Raw genomic sequence first — 25521 nt, 5'->3', positions numbered from 1 at the left:
TAGCCCGTGACTAATAATAATTGAAAGTGAAGGTTTTCCCTAATGTTTCACAACAATGCTACAAATTTCAAAGCTTTTAGCCCGTGACTAATAATAATTGAAAGTGAGGGTTTTCCGTAATGTTTCACAACAATGTTACAAATTTCAAAGCTTTTAGCCCGGACTAATAATATTAATAATTGAAAATGAGGGTTTTCCCTAATGTTTCACAACAATGCTACAAATTTCAAAGCTTTAGCCCGTGAATAATAATAATTGAAAGTGAGGATTTTCCGTAATGTTTCACAACAATGCTACAAATTTCAAAGCTTTTAGCCCGTGACTAATAATAATTGAAAGTGAGGGTTTTCTCCAATGTTTCACAACAATGGTACAAATTCCAAAGCTTTAACTTAACTTCCGAATACAAGTTTATTTGTAAAACTCCGCTACAGAAATTAAATGAAATTTCTGGTTTTATGTCTCACAGTTATGCCCTTTAGGCTAAATGAGACGGATGATTAATGAAAATGAATTATTATGAAATAACTGGTAGAATAATAATATGGAGAGAACACCAAGAAAAACCCATGAGCCCTATGTTGTTCACAACAAACTCATGTGGCCTAAAGTCGAATGAGAGATTCCTCGCACCAGAAATAAGTTCCCTACCACTGAACTACTGTACCTCCCCTACCTCAATTAATGTACTGAAACAAGCAATATAGTCATTCTGAACCAAACTGTTGTTAATAATACCTTGATTACAAAATTATCTCACAATGCATTATTTACAACTTCATATAGAATTATATTGCAGTAACTAATCCTTGGCAATGCTAACCTCAACATGTAACTTCTTAGTAACTTGATCTTTTCCAATAAGAGACGTTGCTTGTAATGTTACATATATATCTCCTAAGCGTGTTGGAACAATAGGAATGTACACAGTCGCAGCGTCTTGAGCAGGAATCCATACAAGATGTTGGTGTTCTCCGAACGATGTTCTAGGATTATAGGATCTGACCTACAAGAAATAATAAAATTTGTCAACAACAATAAAGTTTCAGAAAATAAAAGAGTAGAAATACTCTTTCACATGAGCGTTTATATATATATGATTCAACTAAGAAATATAAATACATGCACTGACATTAATATACTACACATTAATTTTTTTCTTTGATCAGCAATCTTTCGATTGGCGTGACACAACTTTTCATTCTCGCCTATCCTGAGCCAGACTTTTCATTGTCTTGTAATTTTTCTTTCTTATATCTTGCATTGAGTACATGTATTAAACTTTCAGCTTCTTCTCGGATAAGCAGTCTCTCGATTGACGTGATACAATTTTCCATTCTTCCCTATTCTGAACCAGACTTTTCATTCACTTGTAATTTTTCTTCCGTACATCTCGCATTCAGAATATATATATAATCCTCTACTTCTTTTTGGATTAGCAATCTTTTGATTCATTTGACACAGTTTTTCTTTCTTCCCTGTTCTGAGGTAGTTTTTTAGTTTTTCTTCCCTACATCATATATATATTTTTTTAATATTTAAATGATATTATTAATATTTAATGGATATATCAGTACGGATCAAAGTAGAATTTACGCTAACTAACCAGCAATCCACTTTTTAATTTCACACTATTAACATAGAGGGAGTTGTCTTAGTAATATTTTCAATAATTTTCTCAGGTTGTTTCCCTGGTTTATTTCAACTTCTGTATTCCATTTATTGTAGTAGTTTTCTTAACACACATTTACTAGAAATCCTACCGGAGAAAACTTAACAGTATACTTACGATGACACAATTATGTTATAATTATATTTATTTAAGCATTTTTTTTTCTTTCTAGAAATTTTCCCTAAATTTCTAACAAGACTAAATTTCTACTTCAGAATTTAATTATAAATTTATGAAAAAACAAAAAATATCCACTAGATTGTTAGTATATTTAATTTTACGGCATATGTTCAAATTTTATGTTGTTCAGAAACTACCGTAAGTACTTACAATTCCGTTGAGTTCCACATGCACGAACTTGTAGTCTAGAGAATTAGCCAGAACAACAATAGCTTCGATAGGTGAAGTGAGGTAGTTAAATACAGTGACGCGGATACCAACTTGTTCCCCTTGCATACTGATTGTTGGCATTTCAACATTGATGAAAAATGGAAGCACACCAACGTACTATAGGAGAAAGAAAACTGATTAGGTATACGCCAAGACAATAACACCGTGTAATCAAATATAGTTTTGTATATATAGACATCAACTACAAAAACAGAAAAGCTTCCATATTAAAATAGTATTAATAGAAGATTGGATAAAGGAAAAATGAAAGAAAAGAGTATATTCTTCTAGTAGTGTGTTCAAAAAATAAATAATAAAATAAAATGCAGAAAGAAATAAACGATTATGCAACCAATTAATTAAAGCAGCATTACTGTATTGTAAAATACCCAAAGCACAAGTAAATTAATATGTATGCACATGCCCGATGTACATACGTGTTTATATCTACATGAAGATCACTAACTATGAAGAATATATCATATTTTGAAATTATTAAGGTTGAAATGATCTCTTAAAACTATAATTGCTTTATGTTCAGTCTGATTAGCAAGCGAGGGAAAAATCGTGAGATTAAAGGTAATAATATACGTACAGATCTATAAAACTAGGATTTGCAAGCATTTTGACATACTTTAGGGGTCCTCTCAAATTATGAAACTCGATTGGCATGGAGCCTGTTCCATAGCTCTGCAGGAGAGCCTAGAACCAGTTTTGCTGCCTTTGTTCTCTATTTCTTCCCTTCCTATTCTGTCTTCTCCTAAGTAGTAAGTTTCCCGTTCTCGTTCCGGAATTCTTTTATTCCAACTAATTACATATTTGAAAACTTCTATATCTCGAAGTGCTTTCGTAAACTGAAAATGTTTCAAGTTATAGAACATTCGAGGAATAGGGGGGAAAATACTAATTCTTATCACTAGAACGAATCAGAGAATCGTAAACAAAGTATTCTTTATGAGTTAGTGATTCTACTACTACCACTATCTAATGCTATGATACTACTAGTACTATTTATTAATAGCACAAGTAATATTAATCAATGTATATTCTTCTCGTGAAAAGAAATAATAAATCACTAACACTTTAATTTCGAAAATCAACTTAATTGGCGCAAATAGTAATCCTTCTTTAATTAGCCGTGAAGGAAAAATAAAATTGAATTGGTACTATAATTTACATTGTTTAAAAAATCATGTCAGTTTTTATAGTCATTTATTTTGGTACAGCATTTTTTCTTTCTCATTTTTTCGCTTTTTAGGGAGGAAATGACAGGTGGAGAAGAATACCGTTCAATTCAACCCTTCAAAAATCTTTTCTTTCATTAAAACACATTCTAGAAACCTTATACGTACCGTGGTAGTAACGGTGTACTTTTGTGTTCTATTTCATTAGTCAGTTCGTAACCTACTCCTTTCAATAGTTTTCACCAGTAAGGGTATATCTCTCGAAACCTTTAACAACCTGTTTATAAGAGTACAACATACCTATTGTTATTTGCTAGCACAATATTTTTTTTGGTAAAGTTCCACTTATAGGTGACCGTTTTGATGCAAGGAGCATGAAATTATCTTCGAGAAATTCAAAAATTGAGTAACAGAACTTTGAGTTACAGAAAAATGTTAATATTGAAGCATATTCTTTCCACTGGGAGTGTGAAGTTACTTTGAGTATTGAAAATTCAAGTTATAGACGTTCGAATATTCAGGGTTCACACTGACACTTTAGTATTGGTTACACTGACTTCCCCTGAATTTCCGTGACTGACAAGTAAACTTTTCCTGCTCTGTTGCACCGCAAACACCATCATTAGAGTTAAGTTTAGAAAAAGAAAAGAAAAAAAACTAATCAGCTTCTACAGTCCCCAACGCTCCACTTTTTATTTTATTTTTTAATACTACATAAACTCACCTTTCTTATTGTAAATATTTATTATAAGTCAGAAAGTTTCTGTATTTGGAATACAATAATCATACATTAACAACACCTTTAATATCTCGGCGTTCTGAACATACTCATAAAGATATATGTCATAATTTGGCTTCTCATTTTGATTATCTAAAACTAATGAACTTAACTTTATTTAATCTTTTGTAGAATTTGAATTTTTGATTTAATTTGTTGTTCTTTCAAGGCTTAAAGTTTTAACATCTTGTAGCGCTTCTCAAGTTTTTTTTATTAAATATAATTTTCTTTATCTTCTTGACTCTTTGAGGTGTTCTTCATATCTTCTGTGGACAGTTAAAAAAAAAAATCCTGATTCCTCTGTAAAACAGCAGACTTCCCTAATTTTCGGCATATATGAAAGCATTTCCTTGACTTATTTTAATTCCCTGACTTTAACTCGTATCAGGAAAATGAAATAAAATCTTTGAGTTTTACGTCCCACGGTTATGCCGGTTAGGCTAAAGGAGATGGTGATGATGAGTAATGAATGAAAATGGTGGAATGAAAAAGTGGGAGGAAACGGGAGAACCCCTAGGAAACCCAGGCACACGGCGTTTGTCACTTGGCGGGGGCTGGGATCGAACCCGGGAACCCAAGCACCAGAGGTGAGGACCATTGAGCCACCGCGGTCCCTTGACTCGTATCAGGGTTCACACTGACCTTTAAAGTTCTATATTATACATTACTCCGTATTTCTTATTATACTCGTATTACAGATGAAAAAGTCGAAAAATAATATAAGCACCTTAAACATAGCATATAGAAACAGACATACCTCAATAGCTTTAGAAAGCATTCCAAATCCATTATTTGGACTCATCCCAAACGCAGATACCATCCAATTGGCAGGGCGACGTGGCACGGGAATATTGAAGATATAGCGACCATGAGGTCCAATATTAATATCTTTCCACAGCCACACATTTTCGTACAGTCTCTGTATTCGGTTGAATCGGAACTTCCTAAATCTAGCAAGCTCCTCTGAACGATTCGATGGACCTGAAACATTCATACAATACATAACAATTTACAAATCATCACATATTTTCGTCTCTCTAATCCATTGTTGATAAAAAGGCTGGTTGGTTTTTATATTATAATTTAATTTTTTTTGTATTTCTTCTTCGAATAGATTAATCCATATAGGTATAACTTAATAATAATATTTGGCGCATATTTAAATAGGTAGTTAAAAAGTCACCTACAAGCAACTTATACAGCTATGACAATGCCAGTTTCACCAAACTGCCTCGTTTTCGTAAGTGCAGAAAAATTCTTAAGCTTCTGCACAAATCACGTGGTTATTTTTTCTTTAATACACGGAATCCTGAATTTAATCATTTCACCTGTGTGTAGCTTCAAGGATTACACATCCCATTTGCATATATTGATACTTATCCATTTAATGGAAATATCTGGAGTTGGAAGCACATCAGATGTCTGGGTTGGCAACGGTCAGGCAGCAACCGCACCTTGGTTTCTTAGTGCGTACTACGTGAGGAGTTTTAGAACAGCAGTGTGCAATGAACTGAGCAGACAGTGATAGTATAAAATGGATGACATCTTTGATTTCCAAAGGGAACAAATTGTTGGCACTTGGTTATGTGATGGAGCGTGATGAAAGTTGAAAATGTGTGACTCTGTCGCGAGGGACAGTGTCCAAGGTGATGGCCTCCAAAACTCACGGAAAAACATATCGGCGAAGAGGAACTACGGTGGGAAGAAAACACTACTCAATCACAGGTTCCATCGAGAATTAAAACGGATTGTCACTTAGAACCGTCATGTTACTGCGGCGCAAGTGATGGAGGAACTCAAACAGCACACTCTATATTTTGTGTTTACAATCACAAGATCCTCGTGAGTTACATAATATGGACATACGGGGTTAGGTTTCAGGGGCGAAACTGCTGATATGGGACAACTTTTTAGCATAGTGCAAATGGTGCTACGAACTTCATCATGGACAGTTGATGACTGGAAACCTGTGATATAGTCGAAAGCGTCATTGTTCACCTTATTCCAAACCACAGGCCGTGTTTGTGCGTGACGGGCGCTCAAAGATGCATATGATTCCAACTGTGAAATAGATTCGGATCTGTGATGCTGTGGGCCGCAATATTTTGGTTTTCAGCGGGTACTGTCCTGACGCTTACCAGTCGCGTCACTGTCAGTAATTATGTCGCCATTTTAGAGAATTGTGTTCATGCTATGGTGCAGATGTTGCTTTCGGGCAATGACGCCATTTTCAGGATAATAATGTGCCCATTCACATAACTAAAGCTGTTGTGGAATTGGTTTGGGGAACATCGGGATGAAGTTAAGCCCTCCCCTTGCCCATAAAACCCTCGGATTTGAACATAATTGAACATCTCTGATCCGTTTTGGAGACAAATCCTTCGCATTTCCATCTCCATCATCTCACGGAACTGATTTAAGCACTGCATATGGAATGATGTAATATTCAGTTTGCTGCCATTTGCGACCTCTACGACTTCATTCCACGTCATATCAGAGGTGTTCTAAGGGAGAAGGTGATCCAACGCCATATTAATCTGGTAAGTTGTATTTTTTCAAATGTCTCCATTAAATTGATAAGAATCTGTAGTTTCCCATTATTTATGAGTTGAAGGCAACTTTCCATTGTGTAATTTGTTCAGCAGTTTTAGTTTTTCTCTTTACACTGATGAAGACAAAAATGATTTATTGAAGCTGTTTGTCGATAGTAATATAGGATGCTTATACGTGAATTTTCTCTATAAGAGTACTTAAAAATACATATGACTATAGGCGAAATATTTTAGTTAAACACAAGTAGAAAATTTTATACATACTTGGTTTGTTTGAAAAGTAAAGTATGTTGAGCTATGGTGATTGATAATGCATATTTGTTCTGTTCGTAAAATGAAATGAAATTAAATAATTCAGTTTGACGTCCTACGATTATGCCCTTTAGGCTACGGGAGACGATAATGAAGGCAAGTGAATGATGCTGGAAGAATTGGTTGAATAAAAAAGTTGGAGGAAAAACGAGTCATTGACAGGACGTTATCCACCACAAACTTACTTGGACGGGGAGCGTACCAGGGACCCTACGCACCAGAGGTAAGCGCTCTACCACTGAGCTACTGTGCCCCTCCCCCCGCTTGTTCCGTTCGTGGCGTGTGTATTACAGGAATGTGTGACATCACGACTACACTATGTCGTAACGCCATCTGTTTGGCGTATGTCAAGGGAGCAATGGCCGCACTATTGAAAACATGGACTAAGATGGAGGTCCGTAGTATGATCTGATTTCTTCAATGTCAAGGAACCAGGCCCACTGAAATCCATCGACAATTGGTATATATAAATACAGTACTGTTCCTTAAGGAGGTATGTAAATGGTGCATATTATTTGAAGAAAGAAGGACTGATATATGTGAAAAAACTCGCCCAGGATGACCAACAACATCGTCTGAAAAAATGCTATGCTAATTGAGGGCTGATCAAGGAGTACCGAACAATCACAGTGGCGAATGTAGCCACGGAAGTAAACATTTCTGTAGAACGCGTCCATCATATAATACCTTAGATTTTGGGCTACACGAAAAAGTATGTACAATATAGGTGGTGAAATTGGATTGCAAAGCTACGCGAACGGGTATGGTTCTGATCCGTCTCTACCGTTATCATGTAGAGGGAATGATTCTTGAAATGAGTTTTTACGGATGATGAGACAATGGTTCACTTCACGACCTCAAATATTCGCCGCTCCTCACACACACAGAAACATCCACCGTCACCTCCTTCGGGGAAGTTGAAAAGCACTGCACATCCCAGCGCAAAATCATTGGTCACAGTCTTCTGGGACTATAAAGACGTACTGCTCATCGACTTTTTGGAACGTCGCGAAACTAAGAATGTCAACATGTATTGCAACACCTGACCACATTACACAATGTCATTCGAAGAAAGCGACAGAGACTACTATCGGACAGCGTTATTCTTTTGCCCGACAATGGCTCGTCTACGCGTGGAAAACATTACCAAGGACTAGCTACGGCGTTACAACTGGAAGATACTGAACCACCCACCCAACAGTCCCACTTAGTCCCTAGCGACTTCCATTTGTTGAGCCTCTTGAAATGCTATTTAGAGTAACATACTTGCAAACAAATAAGAGGAGTGGTTTCCAAACAAACCAAATAATTCTTGTCAATACCTGTTAGTTAAAAAATAGTTCAAATTGAGTGAGAGAAGCCCTTTATGATTAGCAAAGTTTGTCCGAAAAGTACTTTCGAACAACCTTTAAAAAATTTGACAGGGTGTTAGATGACACCGCGGAAGGTTTTTAGTGGAAAAGATGAACCGTACCGCTGAGGAATGATGATCCACGAGCTACCCCCATTTATTTAACATTTAAATGTACATACTCTTTGTTGTTGCATCTAGCAGTTATTCAACTTTTGTCACAAGAGAAATTACGCACGACAATCTGTCTGCATTGACTTGTTATTAAAAGCGACAAATGCTTCCTACAGGAAGGTTAACAAAAGGATTGATTTGATTTCTATTTATATCCTTTGTCAGCAGCGAAGAGTATATAGGACAAGACTTACAGTTTAAGTTAGGATCTAAACACCTGTAGTGCATTCACCAGGAATCGAACACGAGCTAGTCGCTAGACTAACCTAGAAGGGACTTAAACAATTTATACTTGCGTATTGCAAAAGCGCTGCTTAATTTCCTAGTTTTTATAATTGACAAACATACGTAACTATAGCTATATCCAATCTTCTATCAGAAAATCAATTTTCATTCTCTTATCAGATCACTGAATAGTAATCTTAATTTTCACCTTTTCTTTTGAAGCTATTTTTGATTATCAAGAAAATATGTGAAAAACTCTCGAAGGGAACGACAAAATAAATTTATTGCAACCATTAAACATTCTCGTACTTGAATATTCTGACCCCAGCTTCACAGTAAAATCAAAATTGTTTATGTTTATGTTTGGCGCACAATAAACCTCAGCAAAGACTATATAAACTAAATTCTTTTGCTGCAGCACTGATTTCTAAATTTTATCTACATAGTTAGGTAGGTTTCATCTAGAAATCGAAAATAGTCACAAATATATGTTAAAAAGTAAGGATTTGAACCTTATTTCGTACAGCGCCCCTACCTGGCAAAGCGGCTAACATAAGAGCTTTTCGTGCACATAATTTCGGGTTCAATCTTTGATGGGGTACTTGCCTACGATAAAACCCGACTAGCGGTTCATCTCATATAGGCTCGGTAGTGAAAAGAGCGATCAAGCAATCAATTGTCCTTTCGTCTACCATTTGCCTGTCTTTTCAACATTCTACACGTATCACTTCAAAAATGAAAACATTTAAGTTATTAAAGTCAATACAATTAATTTATATCTTGCTAAGTAGAATTCTTTGATTAATCCTCAAAGACAACTATGCAAAAACAAATTTTCCTTTAAAAAATCTGTGTAATGCACTGAAATTTCTTCACAACTTACAATTGGCTTCATCAGAAGCATCGTCACAATCAAATCTCCCATCACAACGCTGGTTCAGTCTGTAACATCTGCCACTCAAACATTCAGCATAACCTTGCGTTAGGTTGCAAGCGCTTGGTCTCCGCGACAATTCCACGTCACTGAAAACCACTAAACCAGCATATCTAAAATAAAGAAAGAAAAAAAATGTGAACAAAACATTACCGTATATTGTAGTCCAACCACATTGTCTAAATTTATGATTATTAAAAAAAAAAAAAAAAAAAAAATCATCACATACTTTGGTTTAGAATATACCAAGTGTCCTCCTAAAACAGTGGACGTGACAATCAACATGGTCTTTCCTATTAATATTTTCCTAAGCTTTATTTATTTATTTATTTATTTATTTATTTATTTTTTAAAGTTTATGTTATACTAGTGTTGCTGTGCATTGTTGAAGCCAGCTATCCTCCTCCTCCCTAATATCAACCTCAAACTATAGGAGCTATAGTCTCTAACCTCGGACAAAACGCACATAATGTTCTATAAAAATCTTAATGTTCTTAATTACTGTTCAGAAAAGTATACTATATAAAATTAGGGAGAACGCGTTCCTTAATTATTGGCCCAATTTCAACTGCAAGCATTGAGATTATTGGAAATTATCTGAAAAATGAGAAAAACATATTTATCAAAATTGTATATTTTACGAAATATCTTATAATTTTTGTTTAAATTTTCACGGGATTTTAAGTGAGTCCTGATAATGTGAAAACCTCAATAAAGATATATTAAAATCGAATATTTATAAAAAAATTACCAGAAATAGTTATCTCTCGAGTATTCGATTGATTTTAAATCCAATGAATGTGAAACCTCAAAACGTATACCCTATATTCCATCAAAATCTAATATTTTTAAGAATGATATATTTTTATCTGTGGAGTCAGGGGAGTAATCCAGACCACATTAGGAGAATAAATTCACCGCTCATTCTTGACTGTTCATAATTCCAAGGATAGAGTATTATGGAAAAGATTGAAATAAAATATACATCTACTAGTCTTTGGTTAGCTGGGGACTTTGCCTCCACACCCCTGCATTTGCTAGGCCTGCGGCCTCGCACCTCTTATATTCCTAACATGACTAACATAAAGGCCCAAAGGGGTATTCCCAGAGCTGGTAAAAATTTAAGCATCTTAGGTAAGAGATTTCGAAATATGGCCATCTTATTAAAACAATTGCAACAATCACTCTTTTTATTCCCTTTTAACGAAAATATCAAAAGCTGAAATAAAACTTTCATTATTGTAAATGAAAAGTATAAATAACAAATTTCATGTCTCTAATCTTAAAAGATTTCACTGCAAAGATTTCAGATATAGTTATCCTGTTATAGCAATTTTAACACGACAATTCTTCTCTTTTTTCGGAGAAGCATCAAACAATGGTGAAACATGGGTCTAATTATTTTAAATGGGAAATCCATATACCAAATTTGATGTATCGGTATGCTTCAAAGATTCAAAGATATGGGCATTTCACTATAATGATTGCCATCCCCTTGCCCGTCGAATTTCAAAAAATCCTTCCTTAATGGCACCTAACTCACAAATCCTATACACAGTCACACTTCAAGTTTCTAGTTGAAGTGGTTTGGCCTAGACGTTGATCACTCAGTCAATCAGGACGACTTCTCTTATATATAGAGAGAGAGAGACATTGTTATATATAATACTGTATCAAAACCGAATGAATTTAATATAAGTTATCATAACAAAAAGAAGGGAGGAATTCTTTATTATTATTAATCTAACATGTAAGTTATTCTTTATTGATTTCAGCTCCATGTAAGGTGAAGGATTGGGAAGCCTTAGAGAATATATATGCATGACATATTACACTAAAATCGAACAATTATAACGGAAATTATCGAAATATATATTTTTTAAAAAATTAGAACAGGGAGAGTGGAGAGGGGTGAGTAATCCATACTACATGACAGGAATGATTTACCGCTCACTTTTGTCTGATTTTAATCCCAGGCACTGAGAATTACGGAAAGAGTCCAAGAAAATGTATCAAAACCGAATTAATTTTAGAAAATTTGTTGTTGAATTCTAAATCTCGGAGAGGAGGCTAGGAGGGTAAACCATCCACTCCTTTATTCTTTACTGATTTTAACTCCCAGCAGAAGGAACGATCGTTATGCCAAAATCAAACACTTTTTTAACGAAAATTATCATGGAATGTATTTTTGAAATTACTTCGAAGTAAATTTACATTTTCATTTTGGCACATTTTAATCCCAAGTTGGGCGATATTCACAATGCCATAAAGAAAAATTTTACTTCGTTTTTTTTTTAATCGAAAATTTTTTACGTTGTTTATATTGGAAAATTATCTTGCATGTACACGTGTCATCTTGCACAAGTTGATTTTATCCCATTTTACCTCCCTTACATTTGATGGATTCAACCTCAAACAATAGGGTTATTTCTGGAAGTGAAAGGAAAACATATTCCAAGTTTCACTAAAATCTGATAAGTTTTATGAGAGTTTTATCGTAGAACAGACGAATAGACATATAAATGCCAATGGAGTTGAATAGTTCGCTAATAGTTGGCTGAAAAATGAAAAAGATTCTGCCGTCCAGACTCTCAATGCCTATTTAAATATTTTTGGTTTCCTGGACTCAAGAGTTATTTATTTATTTATTTTTAAATATTCGTATAGTTTCTCACTTGTTCTCACAATGCAGAGTCAAAGCCAAGAACTCTTACGCCACCATTGTAAAACGTGCGTGGAATCACGCGCAACAAATGCACCCATGCACCATTATCTTACTAGCCATTTCGAATACTATAAATGGTCTTTCAAAATTAGCTTAAATAACTACTACTGATGTAAATAGTAAAAGTGACCATGCCTGGATAAATTTCTGATTACATTTTTAATACTAACTTGAGGACGCGGAATCAAGTAGAACTATTTTTATACATATCTGTCCTTTGAGTCACTTTCCTCGTTGCTCCGTGGATGGTCATTTTTCTCGTAACCCCATAGAGGGATATGTTTAAAAATACTTCTATTTGATTCTACCTCCTCAAATTAGTATAATAAACGTCCCCAAGTTAGTAGAAATTTATGGTAGCGTGGGTACTTTTACATAGGCATGAGCGGTAGCTCTTATTTCAATTTTTTAATTTTTCGAGAAATTCATTCCCACTCTTCTTTACTTATTTGCTTACATCACGCTTGGGAATTTGTTAATCATTTTATTTACACTCAAAAGACACCCGATTATTATTACTATTTTTTTTAATATCTGTAAAGTAAAAGGGAAAATTAAAAATTAAAGGAGACAGTGGTACTTCCTTAGAATGTAGGAAGTACTCTGAAATGCAGCGGTTAAAGTTTTCTTACATCATATTTACAGCTGAGAAATACATCCTGATTACGTTATGATATCACTCATAACGTATGCCCTAATTTCTGCAAAGTATGACGAAAAAACGGCTCTATTTCATAGGACTTTCTAAGTTTTAAGATATTACGTTCTCCAAGTTTTGGTCCTTCCTTTCTTTCCTATTGTTTGAAGTTGGTTAGACATAACTATTTTTTCTGCATACAACACTTTATATGCTGTTCTAAAATAAAATAAAATGTTTTACTTCCATCCTACTATGCTTCATAGAAGACAAACAAAAAATATTCGGTAGTGTTGCAGCCTAAATAAATTACGCTGACCATGGAATGCTATGGAAATGCTAATTGATAACTAGGAATAATACATACTTATATAAGAAATATATAATAGAAGCTGTGGGCGAGAAGTTCCCCTTGTGAGTTTCAAAAGACAGTCTAGTTACAGAAGAAATATAAGCATTGATGATCCAGTTTACTTTTTTAAAAATGTAGGTTGATTAGAGATTTTTAAACATAATCCTAATCTTCATTTTGTTTGTAGAATGAGAAATATTAATATCCAGTGGTGCAGAGAAAGAAAAAACAAACTATTGAATAAAAAAATATATATATTAACAAATAAGCAATGAAAATTATTCTCAAAATTTGGCTGCGCCTACCGTCTAAAGATGTTTCATTCAACTTGTATGACCAAACTTTGACAGTCAATTTAACTTCGAAGGACTTAATGGCTATAAATACCTAGCTTTGACTCTTCCTTCTTCCTAAGCCTTAGCCGTGATTATTTATTTATGTATTTATTTATTTATTTATTTATCTATTTAAATCCTTATAATATTAACCATGACTAGGACTCCAAGGATAAAACGAAAGCAAGGCATCTACAGATCTTAACAAGAATTGGAAAAAAATATAAGTTAGATGATGATATTACAGTCCTTATTATATGATAGAACTTTTACTTACTCAAATGTTCGGTTAGCATCTATTCCATATGTTGATGACGGGAAGTAGATAATATCATCTGGATTCCCTTCATGTGAAAACCACATGTGAACTAGTGTTCCATTTGATTCTTCGTCGAAGGTAGCCATTTTGTTGAAAACCTGTTAAAAGAGACATTTTCAGAACTTGGAAACATTTACACTAGACATTAGACAGAAAATAATGAAGAATACTAGTAGATAAATTAAATGTTAACATGTAGGCAAGGAGTCACGATGGTTCAATGGTTCAGTGGTATAGCAATCACTTCGGGTGCGTGGAGTCCCTCGTTCGATCTCAACCCACAAAGTAGGTTTTGTGGTGAACAAACACAGTCTACGTGGCTTTCCTCGGGGTTCTCCCACTTTCTTCATTTTACCATTATAATTCATCTTAACATCACCGTCTACCTTACCCTCGGACCACAATTGTAGAACGTCAAGCGAAAAACGAAAAGTTAATATGTAGGCCTGATTACATCTTTCTAAATAGTTTCAGAAGTGAAACTAACTTTGTTCCCCTTCTTTTCGGGCAACATCAATAAGAAGAGTGATCTGAAAATGAGAAATGCTCAAGTGGTTAATGCGAATGGTCCCAGTTTGATCCCAGTAGGAGTATTCACCTCACATAAAAACCCGAGTATTTGTTCAGCTCACATTTTAAACAGTTCATTTTATATTGTCTCGGTGCGACGTTAAACTTCGATCAATCAGCCAATGGAAAATAATTACGTTTTAAGAAAAAATAGTGTATCATTTAAACTTTACAAATAAAGTTTTCACTCTTCCTCTTATATAAGAATTATTTAAATGTCTATCCTGTCCTGACAAGGTGTGAAACAATTAGAAATAAAAAGGATATATGTTTTCATCCATGTATTGAAATTTCTGAGGTTGCATTTATTATTGCTGCATTTACAGACTCAAAGAATAGAAACGTGTGTCAAAGAGTTAAAAAAGCAAGGAATTTATGGTATAGGAAGGGTTAATAATGAACCATACATAATACATTTTTAACCATTATATATCCGTTAAGTTCAAATGCTCCTGTGTTCTAATGTATTTGTAAAGATTTGGGTCTCTCATATCATCATCATTAACTATACAATTAGTAAAGCATAATTAATTACTATATACTATTTATTTTTCTAAATTTAGTCATTCACAAAATAAATTCTTTTTCTTTACTTAAAATTGACCTTTAAAATAAATTACTAAAATAAATGTATTAAAGAGATTTTCAAACTAAATGTTTACCTCAGAATATGTCAACTCATTTCCCGCTTGCATAGTGTAGAACGCCTTATCTATACCAGACAAACCGACGTGAGCTCCTGGTTCCCCATAAATTGCCACTTCCACTTGCTCTCCTGTTCTTGCTTTTCTGTTATTAATGAATACAGTGAACTGAAAATAACCAGAAAACACGGAAAAATGATCATAATGTTAATTTATATTCACTCTTAAACAGTAACAATTATGAATATTTATGAGTGAGTACAAGGAATACATTGCGAAACAAACAAATAAATAAATAAATAAATAAATAAGTACAAATTAAATTTTATTATCATGACACAGTTCGTACTTCATCCAATATTGCAACGCTAAGCGAAAATTGACACAAAAGGCGAAAAGAATATGTGATCTAAAATAAATAAATAAATAAATAAATAAACTTTAATGTAATTTTATTTTATTTTATTTTTTCCCCCTTCATATTGAAGAAAATCGCAGAAGAAATAAATCTCACCAAATAATATGGTGGAAATGTATTGCCAGATCTATGATGCAACATGTTTCAAGATCAATGTTTGTAAATGTATTTCTTGCTTTAATATGTATTTACAGTATCGGGTTGGTATTACTCTGTCCTGGATAGTGATCATAAAAATCATCATCATTATTATTTATTATTCCAATGTAGATTTGTAAATAGTATATGATCTGCTAGACTCTTGCATTTTTCAAGTGCATATCTGAGTCAGAGAAATTAAAGGGTAGCAAAATACAAAGTCGCCTTTCATTTGTATTATAAAAAACACTTTAAGGCAACAGTAAATATCAAATTCGGTCTACGAGGGGTATTCAAAAAAATTGTATTTTTACTCAAAGAGACAGACATTGGAAATTGGGCTAAAAGCTGGGTTTAAGTTATTGATTCATTCATCATCAAGAAATTGCACCATTAAGAAATAAAGGTCTCTTACGTAAACAAATGAAATAAAAATTAACATTATAATGCAATTCTGAGAAGTTGTTATTGTATACTTTTTATAGCATATGTACCAGCTTTGTATTTCAGCTTTTGTGGTTCCTGTTTTCTTTTTTCCAAGGTCTTCACCTTTCTTTTGTTTTATTTTTAACTTTCTTCGTGCTACTAATGACGTTTGCAGAAAAAAAATATTATGGCTTTAAGATAGGCTTCTAATTGTGAGATTTTACATAAGCACGTTTACTCCTTCATATGTTTTATTGTGTTCATTTACAATTTCACACACTACAAATAAATCAGGATCTGTATAATATGGTAATTCTGAATAACCCCTCCAAGATTTTTATGATTTATGAAAGCTGGACAGAAGTTATATATTTCGAATATGGATTTTATATTATTTGAAATAACGTGAAGAAAAATGCCTATCTACAGTGTTGTTTTAGTTCACCGTAAAGTTTCAGAGCATGGTTGGAGTTATTTGATCATTCCTGAACTTGGCAAAGTCACTTCCTGAAAATTTCTTCTTTTACAACAACGTTAACTTTATTGGGTTTCACGAAACATCGAAGAACAGATTTTTCCATATCGAAAAATGTATTTCAAAAACTCATCTTTAAACTGCTTAAACATCAATTGCATTAGCTAGATATTAAAAATGTAATGAAAAACTAACTATATACAGAATATAACAACAAAACTTGGATTTAATTGTTAAGTATATTTAATTAATAGTGAAATCATTTAAAATTGATATTTCGAGAATTAAGTAAACTACCCATGAGATTTCAAAAGGAGTTACTAACTACACAAAGGTAACAAAGAAAGCCAGGACGAACATACTCATAAATATCTATGGTACGGAATAAAATCGAAATGTTCTTTCTCTACTGAAATCACAAATTCCTCTGTCCGTAAAATTTGTATCGTATATTTCAGCGAGGTTTACGTATGTAACAAGAAAAAGTCTTCATTGCCTTTGTTTTAACATTTTTTTCCCATGATTCATTTACATATGTAACAAAAAATATTAAATTAGAAACAAAATAAGAACGAATCCACATATTCAATGTTTGAGATTCAAGTGAAAATAAATGATTTTAAATTGAATATTTTTATTAGGACATTCATTTTTTTGAGACTACAACATTTATGAATAGTAATATCACAAAAATCAAGAAATCTGGCAACTGTCATTAGAAGAAAATATACACAACAGAATTCTTTTTAAAAAATCACACAAAACTCACGAAGTAAATAGCATAATGAAATTAAGAGCAAAGTTGTACACATTATATTTTATTCTTCGTTAGTTTTAATAGAATTAATATTTATGAAAGTTCAAAAAATAGTAATAAATATAACTTACGTTATTGCGTGAAATACCATTTACTGGGAATGTAAGACTATCTGCAACCACTTCACCATATCTTCCAACGTGGTATACAATTATCGTTGCAGCTGGTGCCATTTCTGCACTTAACGTTATAGCGAACGTTTTAATGGTCGCTTGCATATTCTCTTGGCTTACTAGCAAAACTATGCCTTTGGACATCACAATATAATTAAAGTGTTCCATATAGAAATTACTCTGCACATGAAGAATTATGTATTCTCCAACCTATAAAATTAAACATAAACCATCAAAGTGTGAATCAAGTATAAAGTATAGGTAAAGCATTTGAAACATTTTTGTGCATATTAAAATATAGTACTGATAATCTTAGATGTAACTCTCTTATATAGCATACCAAATCTTTCTTTTGGTTATAGCGAAGCTCCTCTTTACTCGATCTATGTGTTCGCTTATCCTGATACTTCACCGAGATTCCGGAATCTTTTTAATCAAATTTGACACGGTGATTTGAGAGCTCGATAAGCGTCGTAAGGGATCGCATGTCCTGATCGAACATATCACTGAGGAATAATAATCGAAACACTAGATCTCCGAGATGCCTGAACCGTTCTTAACCACATTCGGCATGGTAATTCGAGAGCGCGCGCTGAGTATCATAAGGGGTCCATGCTCCGATCGGACACAGCATTGAGGAATAATCACCGAAAAACCGGATGCCCATAGACTTAACACTAGAAAAGCATTTGGCGCGAGAATTATCATTGCAGACAATGGAAAACAGAATATTCAGCATTAGAAATAGGGCGAAGCCTTTTTCGTTTTGTTCAGCGAACACAATTTTTCAAAGCCACTATGCTTTTTGCCGATATGCAAAATTCAACTATTTGCATGTCGTGTTCGTTCACGAAAACAATTGATGCACTAAAATATTCTATGAATAATCAATGAAGGCCGATCGCTTTGCTCCAAATTTGCAAACCATTAAGTTTTATTTTTGTGGTTGGTTTGGAATTTAACATTCTCTTCAGAATCAATGCTACATGAGACATGGACTACAGCTTAAAGTGAGATCCGAATCACATTAACTCCTACCAACAATTAAGCAGGATCTCTCCCATCGAAGACCTATACATTAACCATACAGGCAAGAAGAAATTCAAAATTTTGTTGTAACATGCCAATGATAATAATACACAACATGCCCCATATTTATTACCGAAGCACGTTCGATATGTTGTTACAAGGTATTTACTCTATTTTATGCCGTAATATAATAATAACTCAACAAAATAACTGTTTGGAGCTTAACGTTTCTTTTCAGTATTTGTATCAAACGAGAACCTAATCTACAAGTTAATGAAGGTTACAAATGAAACATATTAAAATAAGCCAAAAGCAAATTCTGAGAGTTATCTTGTGTTTGGAGTGTTATTCTGTGGTGTAGAGCATGAAGATTGACATTTTCATCTCTCTGTTACACCTTTAACAAAGAATAGTTAAAAACAAATATTGATAATAATATACAATACGATATTTTCTTTTGGATTATTTGCCTAATGAATATACATTAACAGGTCCGTCCGGTCATGGAACAAAGGGTCATTATTATTATTATTATTATTATTATTAGTAGTAGTAGTAGTAGTAGTAGTAGTAGTAGTAGTAGTAGTAGTAGTAGTAGTAGTAGTAGTAGTAGTAGTAGTAGTAGTAGTAGTAGTAGTAGTAGTAGTAGTAGTAGTAGTAGTAGTAGTAGTAGTAGTAGTAGTAGTAGTAGTAGTAGTAGTAGTAGTAGTAGTAGTAGTAGTAGTAGTAGTAGTAGTAGTAGTAGTAGTAGTAGTAGTAGTAGTAGTAGTAGTAGTAGTAGTAGTAGTAGTAGTAGTAGTAGTAGTAGTAGTAGTAGTAGTAGTAGTAGTAGTAGTAGTAGTAGTAGTAGTAGTAGTAGTAGTAGTAGTAGTAGTAGTAGTAGTAGTAGTAGTAGTAGTAGTAGTAGTAGGAGGAGGAGGAGGAGGAGGAGGAGGAGGAGGAGGAGGAGGAGGTTTTTTACATACAGAAAATAGAACTACAATAATATTCAATAGCTACTGGGGTCGTGCTACTCTACAAACTGAAATATGATGCAGTAAGTACGGAAACTGTCTTTATTAAGCTACACGCTTTCATTATACCAGATTGCATATAAAATCTCATTTTCATAATATATTTTGGCTACTCACCTTTGCATATTTGGTAGAAGTGTAAACTTTAATATGATGATTGTTTGGCGAAAAGTGAGATAATACCAACAGATCAGCATTTGCACGTTCTCCATCAGAATCCTTGAAATATGCAGACAATCGCATCGAGTGGATGCTGTTCATTATCTCCTTTATACGTCTGCCTTCTCCTTCTGTAATTATAAAAATATATTTAAAAATCTCAACGTTTCCTTAGACAAAAAGTAAATATAATGGAATTCGATGTCTGGAACATCAAGTCATTTACATTACGAAAGGTCATATTTGGGTGCATTTTTATCTGAATAATAATATCAGATAACAGAAAATACTCATAGTCGTTTTCCGTTGTCTGGATATTTGCGCCATTTCCAATATAAATGTCAAATTAATTCTATAACAATGCTGTTAAAGTTTAAATAACTCCAAATTAGAATGTAGGAATAGTATATTTTTCAATATTTTGTCACCAAAATATTTTAAATAAGAATTTCTTGTAACAACATACTTTTTCAATAATTCCGTAACACTTCGGTTCCTTTTCTTTGAGGGAGTGGGGGATTATCGTAATGACTTTTATTTAACGCTATAAAAAATGCAATACTTGTGTTGTTAAATATAGTTACAAATGCCTAATTCGTATTATTGTAGTTTCAATGTTTTATTCTTGTTTTATAGAATTGCAATCAGGAATAAAGAACGGAGGTAATAAGCTACTCCCACCGAACAACATCTTACTTTCAGGACCTAAATTTTAATTTGACCTCTAACAAACCTTTATTTGTTTGCTTTGTTTTTAAAATACAGTAATATAGTTTTCAAAACCGATACAATATTGCAGTAATACATAAACTCAAAAGGTTTATAGCAGGTATGGACAGGTTGGAACAGGGCGTGGACCTATCACAGAGAAGTTGCTGGCGTTGAAGGTCGTACGATGCAATGTATAACATGCTCACAAGAACTGAATAGCCATATTCAATGGAAGACACTTGTTTACCGTACACTAACATCACAAAAACACAAAAACTGTTCTAAGCGCCGGATATTGTATATAGCTGATTTATAGTAATGTATATTCTATATTCTTTACATATTCCTACAAAACACATATAAACAGTTGTTTGGTTTGCTTATATTGAGTTGATTTGATTTTGAGACCCTTTCAGCAGCGAGGCTATATGAGACGGGATTTACTGATTAAAGTGGAATTCGAACCACATGAGCTCCCGGGACTCGAACACGGGTCTCTTGCTTACATTGATTCTAACCTTTAGACAGAAGCTGGGTAGTATTAAAGTGTAATAAATCATAGTGTGAACCAACATTCGTGTGCAGTATTGAATTCAGATATATTACAAATAGGACATAATTTTTCCACAGCTGACGCGAAACGGCAGTTTGTTGCTTGCGAAGTAATAGAAATTTATTTCAAATTTTGAAACAAACTCTCTTTATGAACTTAACTCCGATAAGAATGACTATCTGAAGTGAGCGTTTAAGAATTCACGACGGATCTTACAAGTTTTCCCCTAAAGATACTTCATACGTCCCTTGTGATAAAAACTTTTCATCAGTTGATCCTACACAAAAATCTTTTTTCTTCCTTCCTTCCCTTTTTGCAATGTTTGCTCTTCACTCTCATATTTTCTTTTTAATTATTATTATTATTATTTTGCGTAATCCAAACAAGTTTCCGCAGCAAATGCGTCTTCATGAATAATTCAGCTAAAATCTTTATAGAAAACGTACATCTAAGCTTTCAGTAATTATACTCGCTCTTCATCAAGATGTGAAAGGATTAACAATGAAGATTAAATCTGAGAAGTTTCAGCTTATCGAATCATAAAGATAAAGTCAGTCAGTCTCTCTCTCTCTCTCTCTCTCTCTCTCTCTCTCTCTCTCTCTCTCTCTCTCTCGTCAATAATAAAACTTCTTACCACTGCATTAGTTTAAGTATAGTTTTACTTGATGGAGCTTGGGGCCGCGGTGGCTCAGTGCTAGAGCGTTCACTTCTGGTGCATGGGATTCTTGGTTCGATCCCAGCTCGCGCCAGGTGAGCTTTGTGGTGGACAAACACCATGTGTGTGAGTTTGTTCGGTGTTCTCCCGTTTCCTCCCACTTTCTTCATTCCACCATTTCATTCATTTTTCATCACCGTCTCCTTTAGCATAGGGTGACCAGATTCCAACAGGCGAAAAGTAGAACATAAATATAATAGTATATGATAGTTTACTGCGTCGACAGTACGCATGTCCTTGTTTCATTTAACGTTAACCTTAAGTTAATCATTCATTTTTTTTACAAAGAAAAACACTGAACAAAAGTGCTGAAGGAAATCATCGCAACTCCAAATGTTTTGATGAATGACAAACAATGGTTTATTTTTATGAACGTACAGTAAAACTTCGTGTAGGACTGAAGATTTTTTAAAACTGTTTTTCGGAGCGTAGGATTCTTTTAAGGAATGAGGGGAAAATTTAGACCAGCACGAGGGAACTTCTACTTACCTTGTTAGCATCACTGTCGCAACTTGAAGTAGAAATCTTTCCTAGCTTACTAATATCTCAGCAAACTCTTCTCGGTAAAAACAACATATTGCAAAACAATGGTTTGTTGATTTTTCTGCTTTCCTAATCTTTCGAGGAATGTTATAAAAATTCATCATTCAGGAAAACAGTGCATGTGATTCAAAATGTTGTGAATAAAGAATGAAACGTTAAAATATTACAGATGAGTTAATCTAATTCAGGACATTTTAAAAAAGAAGGACATTTCTCGATTTTCTAGGCGTCTTCGCAACACGCAGGACAACTCTTTAAATAAACAGTACTATACTGCGAAAATCAGTACGTCCGGTCACCCTACTTTAGCTTAGCCGGCATAATCGTGGAACATAAAACTTAAAAGATTTCTTTTTTTCTCTTTTCTTTCTTTCTTTCTTTCTTTTTTTTTTTTTTTTTTTTTTTTGATACAGCTTATTTTTGTTCAAACTCTCTCATGACTGAATGGTTAGTGTTGTTGATTGTTCTGCAGGAGACCCGGGTTAGATTCCCACTCAAATCTCACGTTGTTCGGATCTCCTGTTAAACTAGAATTGTCTTACTACATAGCCTTCGTGCTGAAAAGGAACACTTAACTTCATAATCAATCAAGAATTTACGAATTAATTGTTGTAATTATTATTTCCTTACTCCGGTGATTAAGAATATAGCTACTTATCCCGATAAATCAAGCTGATATGCATGACGTGTCTTACGATTAATGTCTATAGGTTAATGGTTAACCGACTTATTAGTCAAAACTGAGTTTGGAAAAAAATGCGCATGAAATGAAGCATTCAGAAGCTTATATTATGCTAATGGTTGTTTCGATTCGAGTTCAGCGTCCCATTCAGCACCAAGGATATATGAGACATGGATCTACAGCCAACGTGAAATCCAAACCACATGAGCCTCCACCAGGAATCGAACCCGGGTCTCACGCACTAAAGCCACTTACGCTAACCATATAGCTACGATAAAGCTATAATATATCTAGATCTTTTTCAGTGCTTTTTATCTTTGCATTTCAAGAAAAGCAAACTATTAATAGAATCTGAAAAATAGCTTAACATTATTAAATTTTTGTCTTTGTGTTTTAAAAACTTTCCGCACCATATTTTGTACGTTCTTGAATACATAATAATTTGTTAAATCCAGAAAAGTATAGCAAAACTACTTAATAGAATATAACCATGTCTTCGTTACACAGCGCTCCTCCAATAACAATTTTGTACAGTGCAATTTTAAAAACGTCATTGTTCACTTCTCTTTGGAAAATATTTAAATAACTTTATCCTACCTTCATGTTCAAAGCTGACGATTTTGTGTAACACACACAATACAAAATTTTCTTTCGTGACAGTTCGTTTTATTTATTTCTTCCTTCCTTTCTTTATTTATTTTCTGACGGACACTGTATGCTAGTTTTGAATACACAAAACAAGAAGGTTGACAAAAATACAAGTAACTTCTTAACCATACTCACCGAATTCTGATCGAAGATCAATTTTCATTTCCCAGACACCATCTCTATCGGGCAGCATTTTAACTTCTTTAGCTTCAAATGCTCTGCGTCCTCCTCCTCTCATCACTACTTCAGTTTTCACTTCCATCCTTCCGTTTCGCAGTCGATGGGGAGGGAGAGCTGATCCATCTTGGAAAGACACAGCCAACTAAAAAGACAATATACAAATAAATATTTTTGCTTCTTAAAATCTATACAGAAAATTACAAAGAAAAAAACACTAAGACGGACAACTTTCGTTTACAATGCTTTTACTTAAGTTAGTTTTCGCTTTCTGTCCGTTAGAGTCAAATCTTGGAACTTAAACTTCACGCATTTCACTAACTAAAGTCGTTTTCAAATGATAAGTTACATGGCCTTAAGCAGGCTTTCCCTCGACGCCCAATTGAATTTGCACACTGTTGTCAATTTGCAACAGGCAGTACTGCATGCTAACTTTTAGCACTAGTGCGAATATTGTCAGTAACAGACGCGCTACCTAGAAACAGGGTATTAGCACTAGAGATGCAAAAAAGCCGGCTTTTTTGAATCGATGGTTTTTTTCACATAAAAAGCCGGCTTTTTTGGGAAAAAAACGAGAATTTTGGAAATTTTGGCTTTTTTCAACTTCATGATTTTTCTATCTAAATAGCTTTCTTATAGTATATTCTATAGTTAGATAAAAATTCCATGACCTGAATGTGATATTTCGCTCTGAAATTCACCATCAAGATGGATGGAGCACATGTTTTACGAATTAAAGCTAACATGAAGAATGTAGTATTTGAGGGTAATTTTAGAGGCTATTTAACTTTATTTTAACTTTTGAGTTATCGACATCTTTTTTCTTCTCTAGTTTGTCATCCGTGTTTCATTTCTAAGAGCTTTTAGTACTCTAGCTTATAGCGCAAAAGTTAAACTTGCCCGTTTTTCTATTTATCCGTCAAAACGTACGTTTTTCAATATATCCGTCAAACCGTACTTCCACATTTCTGTTATACTGTAGCTGTGAAGTGATTTAGCAATAATTTTCCTTACACAACCTTGAATACCAATTTATACAAATAATCAGTAGCGGATTTAGAAAAGTACTTTAGGAGGGGTTTTTCTGATTGTTTCGTTTCCTAAAAAGTCCTAATTTTATTTGGGAAGTGCTTGAAGTTTATGAGTACAGGCATAACTAATATTTCGTTTCGTTTATATGTTTAGCAATAGTCTTCCGGATACAACTTTAAAAATCATTTTATACTGAGAATCAGTGGCGGATTTAGAAAAGTATTTTGGGAAGGGTTTCTTACTAATGTTTAGTTTTTTTAAACATTCGTAATTTTTATTTGACGGGAGCTTAAAGTTTATGAGTAAAGGCATAAATAATATATATTTCGTTTGTTGCAGACATTCCGTAACTTTGGGGAACGGGCTTCAGTCCGAAAGACCGCCCCCCTAACCCAGTCTTGGGAAGTAACGTAACGCAAGTAACGCGTTACTTTTTAAGTAACGTTTCCTAGTAACGCATTACATTTTTTCCAAAGTAACTGTAACGGTAACGCGTTACAAATTTTTAAGTAACGTACCTAGTTTGCGTTACTTTTTTCGCGTTACATTTCGGATAAGTAACTGCAATATATGTATTTTTTTTTTTTTTCGGAAACAAATATTTCTTTTCTGTAAGTGAATTTCTCAGAATGAAACAATCGAGCATGAACTACGTATGTCAGTGACCGACAGTCATTGACACACAGAGAAACAGATAAGTTCGTAGTGCCACTTGCTG

At 33.8% G+C, this 25521-nt stretch overlaps 1 protein-coding gene across 4 annotated transcripts in view; it reads right to left on the bottom strand.

Moving 5' to 3' along the window:
- The window catches only part of Mcr (macroglobulin complement-related), a 662510-nt gene that overhangs the window by 35867 nt on the left and 601122 nt on the right, over window positions 1-25521 (bottom strand). For all 4 annotated transcript variants that reach the window (XM_081760841.1, XM_081760848.1, XM_081760844.1 and 1 more), the window contains 9 exons: window positions 23730-23916; window positions 19701-19873; window positions 17500-17751; window positions 15173-15322; window positions 13899-14038; window positions 9522-9685; window positions 4782-5005; window positions 2003-2179; window positions 824-1006 (listed from right to left, as the gene is read on the bottom strand). In XM_081760841.1, the coding sequence (XP_081616967.1) occupies window positions 824-1006; window positions 2003-2179; window positions 4782-5005; window positions 9522-9685; window positions 13899-14038; window positions 15173-15322; window positions 17500-17751; window positions 19701-19873; window positions 23730-23916 (1650 nt within the window). The remainder of the gene's footprint in view (window positions 1-823; window positions 1007-2002; window positions 2180-4781; window positions 5006-9521; window positions 9686-13898; window positions 14039-15172; window positions 15323-17499; window positions 17752-19700; window positions 19874-23729; window positions 23917-25521) is intronic.

This window comes from Thermobia domestica, chromosome 1 (genome assembly GCF_964235325.1).
Source record: "Thermobia domestica chromosome 1, izTheDome1.hap1.1, whole genome shotgun sequence".
Taxonomy (NCBI): Eukaryota; Metazoa; Arthropoda; class Insecta; order Zygentoma; family Lepismatidae; genus Thermobia; species Thermobia domestica.
Note: the sequence above shows the minus strand (reverse complement) of the source record. Positions and strands in the feature narration are given on the sequence as shown.